At 38.5% G+C, this 13613-nt stretch overlaps 1 protein-coding gene across 6 annotated transcripts in view; it reads left to right on the top strand.

Moving 5' to 3' along the window:
* Nucleotides 1-13613, top strand: part of PIGG (phosphatidylinositol glycan anchor biosynthesis class G) — a 101303-nt gene that overhangs the window by 27768 nt on the left and 59922 nt on the right. For 5 of the 6 annotated variants that reach the window (XR_001413318.1, XM_014953803.1, XM_014953805.1 and 2 more), the window contains 2 exons: nucleotides 655-936; nucleotides 11126-11583. Coding sequence is in view for 4 of the 6 variants with exons in the window: in XM_014953803.1 (XP_014809289.1) it covers nucleotides 655-936; nucleotides 11126-11583 (740 nt within the window). In the remaining 2 variants the exon portion in view is untranslated. The remainder of the gene's footprint in view (nucleotides 1-654; nucleotides 937-11125; nucleotides 11584-13613) is intronic. The other variant, XR_001413319.1, reaches the window with a different exon arrangement.

The following is a 13613-nucleotide window of genomic DNA, read 5'->3' as shown; positions in this document are numbered from 1 at the left end:
TACAATTTCCTGAGAGAAAATTTGGAATTCTGCGTGATCTATGTGCAGGTTAAAAGTAACTGAAATTAAAACCAAGAGATCAAATTAAGCTGAGAAGAGGTACAAAAAAATAAATACTGGGAGAATTCAGAAGCTTGGAATGCAGCATATGCTTGTGTGATATTTTAAGTTTGCCTGGTCTGGGAAGCTATTGACCTGAGCAGGATCTCTGTGTGTATATATCTCATAATGTGTGAGATATATAATGGCCTTTGGGAGAGTGTGTATGTAACTTCAGGCATTTACAGGTGACAAAGTGTCAAATTTGTTCACTTAGAACTATTTTGATATTGGGAGTTAAAGCTCTTATTTTTGCAGGGAATGAAGATCATGCATGTGATCAGTTACCACAGGTCAGAAGGTGCATGGTAATTTATGAACTCAGTAACTTGTGAGTCCAAGCCACAATCTTCAATTCTCCCATTTATGTGGTAATGCCTTACTGGGGACAAAAAATCTAGTGTAGTTCATCACAGGTTTTTTGGAAAAAGTATGTATACTAGCAGAGTGACATGGATGACAAACAGTATGATTTTTTTGTGTGTGTGTGAATTCTCACTGTATGTCTTAGCTATCTCCATTTCTTTTAAGGACTAATTTCCTATTTTTTTCTAGGTTCTGCTGCTGCTTTTGCTCAGTGTTCCAAAAGCCATGAGCAGCCGGGCAGAATTTGAAGTGCCCCTCTCCCCTCCACTATTCTCTCTGCTGTTTTACTTGATGTGTCTGATGCTGTGTGCAGTTCACGTCATTGTATGCACATCAGCACAAAGTTCATGCTATTTCTGCAGTATGTCCTGGTTAACAGCAGTTGGAGTGATGATGCTGATTTCTGCACTCATGTGTGGTATTTTATCTGCCATTGCAAAGATTTTTGAGAATTCCAGACTTCCAGTGAAGGTGAGAGCACGCGTTAATTATGGTAAAAAATGTTTTGCTCTTTATGGCATACTTTCAGATAAAGTTTTATAAAGGCTTTTTCTGTGTGTACTTAAATTGTTATTTGTTATGTAATTTAAATAATTTAAAATTGTAATTGAAATGTGGTGTGTTCACTGTGGCATGATACCGATTGCTATAATGAACATCAGAGAAGTGCTTATTTTCATATTACTTTAAGAAATGCTCTAATTAGTGTAAATTATTTAGCAGTTGATTTTATGAGATCAGAAACAGTGACATTGTCTACAAATTCTATGCTGTTACACAGTGATGTTTCACGATTGCAATTCAAGTGAGGTGTATGATATGTTGCAACAACATGCATTGGTGATTATCTGTCCTTTCCCAATTACTACAGACATTAATGCTTTAAGACTAATAAGAAAATACTTTGCCAGTAGCCTTTCATATATTGGTATTCTTACTGCTTTTAAAAAAATAGTTTTGAAACTGTAATGGAGGGAGCAAAATTAATCTGTCTCTTCTAGTTTTTAAATTAAACTTTTTATGTTTTTTAAGTTTAAGAAATTGAATTTGTTACAATCTTTGGAATGCTCAGTTGTGTGGATAGTTACCTTCTGTAAAGTACTTGGTGAGTTTTATTGTTGTGTCATTGTGTTCAGGCAATTCCAGGGAAATAGAATTTTCAACATTTTTCTCTGCTTTTACTGTGGAATTTAGCATGCCAAGAACTGTCAGTCACACCATAAAACCAACTTCTAGCTGTTTCCTCTGATGCTTGTTAGTCATATATTTCAAAGGTCTCTGAAATTCAGTAACTTTAATACTCATAGCACTCTATTTGATGGTGCAACCTCTGTGCAATACAGTCCTTTGTCAATCTGGGATTCTATAAGTCATGTTTGGGATTTTAGTACCTCTTTTTTTAGTGTGTGACAACATGTGGCAAGTACATTACTTTCACGATGTGATGATATATTCCTTCAAGCTGAAAAGAAAACTTCCTGACTTAGAGAAACATTTAGTAACTGCTATATTTCATATAATTCATAAAATTCCCTACTCATGAGTGGAGATTAGTATTGCACTCTGTGCAGCTATATGTTGTAATTCCTGAGCTTAATTATAAATTTAAATTCTTATAAGTAAGACTGCTGATTTTTGTTATTCAAACTATACAAGTTTATAATTTTGTTTTTGTAACTTCTGAATTTGTGTTATTCCTTCTTGGAAATGCTGCTTTTCTGAGAGAAGCTTTGGACTAAAAGTAGTGCTCTTCTGTCCTGAAGACAGCTTTTTTCTTTTCTTCCCATTCTTAATTTGCTTCGCTGAAATCCGTTTCAATGTGTTGAAAGTGATTGAAAAGTGAGTTGTTGGTAGAACATGGTGTTTTATTCTTATGTGTATATTTATGGCCACATAAGATTAGGTTTGTCTTTAGATATCCTTTAGAATCCTTTAGATAGACTAGAGTAACAAATGAGGTTACAGCGTCTGCATAATGAAATCAGGGAAAGAAGTTTCATCTCAGGTATAGCTGCTAACAGAACAGTTTTTGTAAGCATAAATCACAATTTCCTTTTGGGACTGAAAATTTTCGTGTCCAAGTAGTGTTAATGTTTTGCTGCCAAAGCTAGTGATGCTCGTGGGGGTTTCTTTTAAAGGCAAATGAAGAAAGTAGTCAATGTGAATGGAGAAATCTGCTGAATGAGATGACTAGTTGTACAGTTTGTTAACACTGTTGGTATTTAGGGATGTGTTGGTCTTTAAATGGACTCAGTTCACTTCTGCCATTTCTGAGTTGGTCTACTTAAGGCCTTTATTAGCTTTCTGTATTTACCATAAAAGAGGTAGAAACTTTTCTTAGAAAAAGTGTAAGAGTATGGTCTTGAAATAATAATTAATGATTCAGTGTATTCTACAGAAACTTAATGTTTACTTGCTGTGCAGTGATAAGCACACAGAGCTATGGAAGACAAGCTCATTTTTCATCTTGAATGTTAGCAGCTTTTCTAATTTTAGCAAACACTAAGAACCTAGAAGTAAAAACTGCCTAGGTCTATGTAAAATTTAGAGACATTCCGCTGCAATATAGTTGAGAGCAATGACAACGATTACAACTTTCTCTTCCAGGTTGATAGTCTCGAAGCAATTCAGTCTGTCTGTGATCGGAAATCTTTCCTATGTGGCTAGAAATAAGTTAATTCCTTGTGACACCCACTACTGTAGGAGTAACTCTATATGACCCAGGAAAAATGCGTTCCTACTAGATCAAAGAATGGAATCTATCAAGATGCTGTTATTCATTGGCTATTACTAAATTTAGAATAGGCTGTTAACAAGTAGTGGTTGACAGGTACAAGCTCTGCCTTTTTAGTTTGGCCTGAGTCTTAGAGTTTCATTCTCATCTGTTCTTGGCACGTTTTCATCCTTGTTAGTGAGAGACAGCTGCTGGTGTGAACAGCTTCCTGCAGGTGGCTTATACATTGCTAATACGGCTGTTCTGTCAATGGTCACAACAACAATTGCGAAATGTCTCCTGATATTCAAAACTTGAGTTGGGTGGAAAGGCGTTTCTTATGAAAGGATTTATTTGCAATCTCCTTGATGGAGGCAAATAATTGCTCAAGGAACATATGGAAAGAAGCACTCAGTATAGTCCATGCTCTTCTACTTTTAGATTGAATCTTTCTGAGTAACTTTAGAGGGGGAAGTGCTATTTCCATACCCATAATCTGTTGGCCATTTCTGATGATTCCTCCTAGTCAGCTATGCCTAGGGAGCCCTGACAGGAGTACAGGTGAGAAGTCTTTATCTGTCCTTTATATTTCAGTTTTCTTCCTTTCCCAGCCCAGCTTTGTCTGTACGTCTGCCTTTAAAGACAAACTGAGCAAAACCAGAAAAACTCATTAGAAATTATATCCAGTATACTGTATCCAAGTTCCACATCTTTGCCTCCAGCACCTTACATTCTGAATATAAGAAACTGCTGCAGCTGGAGCTTTCCCTCTGGTTGACACTGGAGCTTTAGAACCAATCCCGTATTGCTTGAAGAAGGATGTTTCAGCAGTAGCTTGTCTCCTTTTTGTCTTTGGTACCAATTAGAAGACCACCTGGAATTCAAGAACCTTTTTATTATTTATTATTAAAACCCCTTTTATTGACAAGTGAACCTTGATGTCACTGGCAATTACACTTCTGTCATTGTAGTGCAGGGAATGATAGAATGGTTTGGGTTGGAAGGGACCTTGAAGATCATCCAGTTTCAACCACCCTGGCAGGGACAGGGACACCTCCCACTAGACCAGGTTGCTCTAAGCCCCATCCAGCCTGGCCTTGAACACTTCCAGAGATGGGGCATCCACAACTTCTCTGGGCAACCTGTTCTGGTGTCACACCACCCTGACAGTAAGGAATTTCTTTCTGGTATCTGATCTAAATCTCCCCTCTTTCAGATTAAAACCATTATCCCTTGTCCTATCGCTACACTCCCTGATAAAGAGTCCCTTCCTATCTTTCCTGTGGGCCCTATTTAAGTACTGAAAGGCTGCTAGAAGCTCTCCCTGGAGTCTTCTCTTCTCCAGGCTGAACAACCCCAGCTCTTTCAGTCTGTCTTCATAGGAGAAGTGCTCCAGCCCTATGATACTTTTGTGGCCCGTCTCTGAAGTACTCCAGTAGGTCCACATCCTTCTTGTGTTGGGAGCCCCAGAGCAGCATGCAGTACTCCAGGTGGGGTCTCACCAGAGTGAAGTAGAGTGGCAGAATCACCTCCCTCAACCTGCTGGCCACACTTCTTTTGATGCAGCCCAGGATACAGTTGGTTTTCTGGGCTGCAAACACACGTTACCAGCTCACGTTGAGCTTCTTTTCAATCCAAGTCCTTCTTCTCAGGGCTGTTCTCAATCCATTCTCCACTCAACCTGCATTTGTGCTTGGGATTACCCTGACCCACATGCAGGACCTTGCACTTGGCCTTGTTGAATTTCATGAAGTTCACATGGGCCTACCTCTTGAGTCTGTCCAGGTCCTTCTGGATGGCATCTCTTCCCTCCAGCATGTCGACTGCACCACACAGCTTGGTGTTGTCAGCAAATTCGTTGAGGGTGCATTCAATCTCACTGTCCATATTGTGAACAAAGATTTTAAACAGCACCAGTCCCAATGCTGATCCCTGAGGAACGGCACTTGTCACTAGTCACCACTTGGACATTGAGACATTGACCTCAACTCTTTGAGTGCAACCATCCAGCCAATTCCTTATTCCTGAAAATGTCTCCATTTGGGTGTAACAGAACAGTTATCAATTGAAGCATTTCCTGTTTGAACTAGAAAGATGAGAGAATATCTGAAATTGGTGTGTATGTGTTTTCTGTAGTTTAACTAGCAGGGACTTCAGGGCATACCAGCAGATGATCAGATCATCTGCTTCAAGTTGTTAATACATGAATTAGGAGGTTTTCCAGAAGGTTTGTGTGTTTGTTTTTCCAAGGCTGGGACAGATAGATATTAAAAAATACTAGATTCTCCATCTCAGGTTTCTTTTTGATCATATTGCTACCTGAGACATACCTGAAAATGTGGGAAGCTGAAGTATATCTTACAAGGTGCAGGCAGTAGTAATTCTAGTTGAGGCAGTTGAGGCAGACATGACTTTGTATCCAGTCCTGTAGAAATCCATTTTTGTCATCCCATCTTCAGTCTATCCCATTGGTGACTGGATTGCTAGATGTGTATTTCATCAGTAACATAGACTTTGCTGTCTCTGTTCAAGTTCCAAAGCAAGCTTGAAATATTTTGTAGGTTTGATCAGTAAGTCGCTCCATTTTGGACATGTATGAAAGCAGTGACCTGGATTTGATTTACATTTTTACCAGGTTTGGGGCTGTTGCAGAATGATGTGGAGGTAGCTGCTTGTACAAAGATAGAGCCTGGAGACTGTGAAAGGATCAGTGGATAAATCTGTTGTTGCTTGCAGTGTGGACATGAGAGGGTTTTTACTGGGAACTGGGACATAAACACTGTAATTCACAAACGTTCATGTCCCACCTTCTATCCTCTTTTCCAATAGGATACCAAGACTTTAGAGAAGAAGCTTATTGTCTGTATGTGCTGTGTGTTGATCTTGAAGGGCCTTCTGTGTGAATTAGGAGTATTACTTACACTAAAATATCTCTGAATCCAAGTGTCTGTGACCTGTGCATCTCCACAGTGTGAATCTTCATATGGGCTCCACTTTTGAAAGAGCTCTTCTGATGGCAAGAGTAGAATCCTGAATCAGTGTCTTGCCAGTTAAAAAAGCTAAAAGCTATTTCTAAGCTCACGCTATATGATAAAATGCAGGTATTTTAAATTTTAAAAGTAATTAAGATAAGCTCTCCCCTTAATGGCTTTGGAGCTTTTTGCTTTCAAATTATTTCCGTTCAACATCTAAAGATTTCTCTGAAGTGCTTCTCATTTCTAATGCTTTTTCTCCACTGTGGCTGAATATAGAAACTGATTACTAAGTTCATGAATTTTCTGAAGACCAGTGCAGGCAGTGTTAGCATCTGCTTCCTGACTGTTATTTATAGGTTCTGATTACTGTCTTTCTAGCAGCACCAGTCCCTTCTTTTAATGACACTTCAGGCTTTAAATAGTTCTGCACCCTTTACGAATTCCAGAAAATCATCAAGATTTTAACTTATTTTTCATTGCTTCATTCTAATTTCTTGGTAGTTGATTTAAGTACAGTGTTTACTACTCTAGTTGTATTTTTTCCTATTTCTGATAGAAATAAAAACTAGTAGTTTTTTTTTAACTATAACACAAAAGTTAAAGCTTGTCAAACACAGCTTTTGAGAATTTTCATTATGCGAAATTGTAGTGTCTTTTTAGTCACATGAACAGAATGTCCCTCATTCTGTTTATCTTAAAATTCTGTGTTCGTTTTGAAGTATTTTTTGTTTTCCTCCTGTGTATGATATTCTTTACTGAATGGAATGATAAAACATTTTTATGCAATTGTACCTCAATTATTTATTTTTGGTTTTTTGATTTGGGGGTGAGGGGAAGGTGATGAGATGTTGCTTTTACTGGCTAGCTTTCAAAATACTCCAAACGTTTTGAAATTGTAGAAGTAAGTGTGTTCTGTAGTATTCTGTCATAGAAAAGTTATCATCACTGGGAATCAAGACTGTGTGCAAGGAGCTCAAATATCAGAAGGGAAGAGAATGATAAGTATTTAAATTTTGGGTGATGGTGAGCATGAAAAATAAAACATTTTTCATCTGAAAAGTGATAGTTAAATTCCCCTGGCACTAACTATGGATGGTTAATTTTTGTGAATAAGAGCTTTACATTCAACCATACAGAAGCCATATAACGGGAATTGGACCCAGAAGATAGATGACAGGATGTTTTATTTCAAAGTGAAGAAAAGTAAGTTTCATGGGCAGAGTTACATATATTCATTTGCTTATGTACTCACAGTTCTGTAAGCTAGGAACATAATGTTCAAAGACAGGACAAAGAGGTCAGTTTCTGTATTAGTTACTAATGCTGATACATCAAATGCTAAAAATGCTTGACTTGGGAGATCATAGGCTTGAATTGAAAGCCTGGCTTTTTATAAATTTCTGAACCAAAGATTTTGTGTTGTTTGTTTGCCAAGGTACTGGTGCAAGTCATACAAGTCTGTTAGTATCTGGAGGGTTGGAGGTATTCAGCAGCTAGAAAGACAGAGCTGTGAATATCAGAGTAGTATCTATGTTTCTGTGCATGTAAACCAGTTCTGAAAACTGAATACAATCTAAGTAATCTAAGGTCAGGTTGTATAAAAAACTGTAATGATAGTATTCCTAATAAGGCACAGTTCATATATGAAGGTTTACCAGTAAATTTAGAAAAATTTGATGAAGCTATTTTCAGTCTTTCTTAGAACATCAAGGCTCAGGAGATTATAATTTGCAGGATAATTTTTCATTCTGTGTAGTGACTAACTGTGGTCTGAAATGTGGTTTATCAACAACTGCCATTGGACTTTAATCCTTTGATGTGAATATAGGAGTAATTTTTTTCCCAACTGGAGTTGTGAGAGTCAGACAAGCAGTCAAGAAGTACAGATTTCTGACACTGGGACATTTCACACTAATGCCATTGTTTTCATGAGGCTTTCGCATGTTCTCCACTGACAATACATATTTCTTCAGTTTTCATATCAGTACTGACAGCAACCAGATACAAGAGAGCAATCCTTATATAGGTTTTATGTTATGGCTTAGAAAGAAGACAAATGAATTGTATTGAAGACTGGTTCATTCTCATTTGTTGAAGATCTTAGATCCCTTTTCTCTGCAAGCAGACGGTGCTTACATGCTCACTCATAAATAATGGTCTTTATAAATAAAGATCTTTAAGGTCAGCTTGATGGAATTTCTGGAGTTTAAACTTTCTGTAGTTTAGTCATGTATTGTTCTTATCTCAGTTTTGTCAATTTCGTGATCTTTGGTCTCTGCACAGACTCCCTCTCTACCTTGTCCTGTTGTTCCAAATACCAGATTATGGTATTTGATTTTCAGAATGGAGTGCTAAACAAAATGAATGGTTCTTAGAGCACCAAAGAAGTTTCAAATGCTAGGAAATTTAGATTGGGTCTGGGCAGTTTTTCAGATTATGACTGGTCTTGTGCTAAATTTTCAGTGGCTTTTTCCCACTCTTATTGCTTTATATAACCTCATAGGGACTTTTTTGTTGGGTTTTTTTTGTTTGTGGGGTTTTTTTTATTTTATTTTTAAGTGAAGTGACTGGTGTAATACATTTCTTTAACAACACAAGAAGTGATAACTTTAACTATGCCTTCTGCATACTTTTACATACATCTTATAAAATCATGATTTTGCAAAAATTGTTTTCCTCAAAGCAAAATTCCAGATAGTGTTAACTAGCTTCTTGCATGCTTCCTGTGTTGCATGGTCTTGCTTATTGAACAAATATACATATGCTGCGGTCAGTAAATCTTAAGCATAAGTGAAACTTGCATCTAAGATACTCTGGGACATTTGTATTGTTTATACGACTTGTTACCTGCTCTAAAATAAGTGAGTTTCTATATTTTGCCATCAAATTATTTAAACAGTTCAGGATGAACACTGTATATCTTCGAATATACGTTCTCTGTGAGCTTCATCTGTATGAATATTCAAGGCTGTTTTTTAAAGTTCATACGGTCAAATGTAGAAGAGTGACGTGATTGAAGTATGAAGCTAAAGAAATTAATGTGGAAGTTGTTTCAGAGATCTTTGTTTTGAAGTAAAAAGAGTATGCAGTAGTTTTTATTTGGCTTTTAAGTTGTTTATCAGGTTTTTAAAATACCAGTTAAAAAGATACACTGTGATACTCTGTAATAGAGGAAAAATTGAGACAATAAAATGGTAAAGGATAATTTTTGACAGTATCTTTTCCAAAATGCTTCACAAGTATGTAACCCTACTTGTTAAGGTACGTTAGGAAGTCTCTGCTGGCTCTGGTGGCCTCCAGGGCTGGGGCATTTGTCCTGCTTTGCTGCTGGGGCCCAGCAGTGCATACCCAACCTGGGCCCCTGTCCCCACCGCTCAGACTTTGAGGAGAAGTTAAGCAGACAGAGGTCCCTTCAGTCAGTGGCCCTGTAACCTCTCACACACAAGTGCTCACCCTGGGCTCTCCAGTTCCTGATGCAAACCTGCAAGAATGGTGATCCATGGTCACTTTTCCTGTTGCTGACACCTTGACCTCTGTTGCACTCTGATCCCTCCAGCTCCTTGCACCTTGTGCACGCAGTCCCTATGGCCTGTGGTCACCACTCCAGTCTCTGGCATGTGGACCCTCACGTGCTGCAGTCACTGGCACTACAGGTGCATGGGTCCAATGACCCATGATCCTGCTCCAGTTGCTGGCATATGCTTTTAATCTTTGGTCTCAAGTTGCTGGCACACAGGCTTGTCCCCAGTTACTTGCAGTGAGACCTTACAGCACCCACTGGTAGGACAGAGGGTGGAGTTGTACAGAAAGATGTTTAGGAGAAGATTTAATAAGACAGGATAGGCAGCAGTAATCGGGCACACAGCTCAGTCAGAGAAGTGCACTGACTGGCACCTGCTTATACATGACTCTGTCCCCTTTATCCTTCCTCCTCTCGCTTTGCCCCCTACCTCCAGGCTGTTCCTCACCATCCTCTCCCCGACTTTTGACACTTCCCTGAAGCATTGCTTAATGAGTTTGTGTCTGTCAATGTTCTGTCACTTCCACCTTATCTGTTAAAGTCTAAGCTGATACTCTTCAGAGCTCTGCCTGTGGTTTCATAATGGCCTCTCAGTTAATGGCTCAAGAGTTTTGGTTGTCTTTATGATCTCCCTTAGTGCTTACTTATCAGGTTTGTGTCTCTGTGTGGTCTCTTTATGGCTTTCTCAGTTACTTCCCATTCCCTCTGAGCTGAAAAGGCCCTTTACCTGATAATGTTAATGAACCAGATGCTCTCACCTTCCACATGCCCTTACACTGTCTTTTTAGCCATATCATGGAGAGCAGTGATGATAAGGCAATTCCAAGAAGATACTGTGAACAGGAAATCAGAGTAATGGAGGCATTAGTCAAAGAGTATTATGGTCTTAGATAGGCACATCACATGAAGTAAAAAATAGATGGGTAAGGTTTAAAGCAGATTTTATGATGAAAGGCACATTTCAAGCTAAGCAAGGTTAATCAGACTGTCTGCAAGTAACACTTGTTAATTTGAGTAGTGAAGGCTGCTACTGTACTGAGTTGAGGGTAGTGCAGATTTAAACTACTAGAAAGTTACCTATTATCTGTGTCTCAAGTTTGACTTCTGCAGGATTTCTATTTTTACTGGTACGATTGCACAACAGGGAGAGAGCTTTTTTCAAGCCTTCTGTTACAGGGTGGTAAGGAATCTTAATCTGTACAATATGATTATTATTCATAGAGAAGTTTTTTCCCTTAAACAGAATGTAATTTATGATTGTGTTGCAATGCTAGGTAAATAGGTTACACTCAAATGATTCTTTTATATTTTTTTTTTATTTTGTCAAGGCAGAAACAATTTGTCTCACTATTTTTTTGTTTTCTTAGAGGAAATTGCTGTAAGCACACTATGAATTTTCACAAGAGAAAATTTGATATACTTTCATCACTGGTTTTTTTGTTCTGTTTGCAGAATCCAGTTGTGTCCAGTTCCAGGTGGTCAGAAATAGATGTGCTGATTCTGGCTGGAACAATTGGCCATGTTTTGAGTTTGGGGGCAAGCAGTTTTATAGAAGAGGAACATCAAACCTGGTATTTTCTTATCAATACGCTTTGCTTGGTGCTGTGTCAGGAACTTTGTAGAAATCATTTTCTTCTGAAAGAATGTGACCCTCAGCATAGTACGACTGGGAGACAAAATTTTGATAGTATTGGGGAAGCCTCTGAGTGCAAGAATATAGACATTCCAGCAGCAGGTAATTCAAAATCGGGCAATGCCACCTCTTCAGCTGAATTCATAAAAGGATCAGATAAGTGGATAAGCTTAGCAAGTCCATGGATCATTCTTATTTGCTGTCGCCTACTTCGATCATTGAATCAGACGGGCGTCCAGTGGGCTCATCGGCCGGACTTTGGACATTGGTTGACAAAGTGAGTATCTGATTTATTGTCATACTTTCTGTCTTATTTAAAACATAACGTGTGTTTCACTTGGTGCAATGTGTATACATTTCTGTATAAAGTCTCTGTTCAGAAAGTGCTATAAACATGCAAAGCGGGTAAACACTGAAGTAGCATAAGGATTTTTTCACTGCTATTTCATGCAGGAGTAATTCCCTATGTACTATCAATAGTTTATAGTCTTTTGCCTGCACTATGACTTATCATCTAATTAATGCCAATTATACATGATAGGTTTATCAGAGGCAAAAAGTAACTATTTTCCATGTGTAAGTCAACAGTGTCTGGTTTGGGAAATGAAAAATCACTTAATAGAATTAAACCCTTGAAATTAAGGCAGAAGGTTCTGCTCAGTTCCAAATTTTATGCAGTTGCAGGATAAGTTCTTTCATATAGAAGTCTTCCTTGTTTATCACAGACATTTAATGTGTGGGTGGAAAACTGAAGGAATTTTTCAAGTGTAGTATGTAAAAAATTCTCTTTCTTGTTTACAGTTTTTTACAACTTGAAATACATTTGAGAAGGGCTTCTGCTTTTTTTACAACCTGCTAGTATTATGAAGAACTACAGTCATTATTCAGTGGTTAAAAGCACTTGATATTTGAATTGTCTTCTCTACTTCAGCTGGTGGATGAAGAAGCAATACCTTGTGACTTGACTAGTCAAAGTTTTGCAGACAGCAGATGGGAAAGCTGCTCTGTATAAGATAAAGAGATTTCTTGCCAGAAAAGAAATCTTTTTGCTTACAATATATGGATGAAATGTCATTCATCATTCATTAAAAGCGACATGAGCAAATGAACTAATATGAGACTTGTTATTTATTGGCAGCCTCATAGATAAAATGCTAATTGCTGTGACAGGCATGAGTGCTGAAAGACATGTGTTATGAGGGAATTTATCACATTATAACAGTTGTTCTATACGAAAGCTTTCACCATGCATTCCTCCTCTTGTGATGAGGTGAGGGATTGAGGAAGGAATGTCATATTCCCAGAGTTAAGTCCACATGATAGAGAACTCCTTCATCATGAGCTAAGCCAGTGTGTGAGCAGGATTAGGTATGATTTTGTGTGACTGAGAGGATTTTTGTAATTAATCCTGAGCATCTTCCAAAGATTTATTTTCCCAATAACTTCCCAAGCCAGATGTCTCCTTTAGACTGTCAGCCCTTTTCTATGGCGTATACTAGTTACTTTGGAGTTTACTAGTGCCACAGCACACTAGTACACAAATAAGAACTTGATATACTTGCAGCTGAAAAATTGCATTTGTGTCAGAGATATGCTTTTGCTCATATGGTCCCCCAGGAATGTTACCAGCCTTCCAAAAATTGTGTGTGCATGCCTAGATGTAACTTCCAAAGATCCTGTCTTGGTAAGGGTGCTCCCACCTCTAACTTCCTGGTGCTAGGTGCTTATAGAGGAGCAAAACCTGTTACTGGCTTGGGCTGTAGGGACTCAGGAAGATAGCACAGGTAGAACTTAGTCTGCAGCTACAGTAGGTGTTTCTAGGGTTTCCTGATTTATAACACAAGCTGGGAAATCCTGTATGCCCAGCTTTAACACTAGTGCCTGTCAGGAGCTTCCAAGCAATTCATTCAGGTAAACCAAGGTTCTTAACATGCCAATGGCTTTCAATGCGCCAAGAGCATGTCTCATAAGAAGTCTTCTGAGATACCAAGCGCCAAAACCCAAGACTCTCAGGAAAATAAAGATGTAAATTTCAATTTAAGAATAAGTCATGGGTTCAATGGGTGGACTACTCGGTGGATAAGGAACTGTCTGGATGGCTGCACTCAAAGGTTTGTGGCCAATGATTCAGTGTCCAATTGGCAGCAAGTGATGCGTGGTGTTCCTCAGGGGTCTGTACTGGGACCAGTGCTGTTCAACATCTTTGTTGCCAATGACACCAAGCTCAGTGGCATGGTCAACACGCTGGAGGGAAGGGATGCCATCCAGAGGGACCTGGACAGTCTTGAGAAGTGGGCTCATGCAAAT

The sequence above is a fragment of the Calidris pugnax genome, unplaced genomic scaffold (genome assembly GCF_001431845.1).
Source record: "Calidris pugnax isolate Ruff unplaced genomic scaffold, ASM143184v1 scaffold250, whole genome shotgun sequence".
Taxonomy (NCBI): domain Eukaryota; kingdom Metazoa; phylum Chordata; class Aves; order Charadriiformes; family Scolopacidae; genus Calidris; species Calidris pugnax.
The sequence above is the reverse complement of the archived record's forward strand: the minus strand, read 5'-3'. Positions and strand labels throughout refer to the sequence as shown.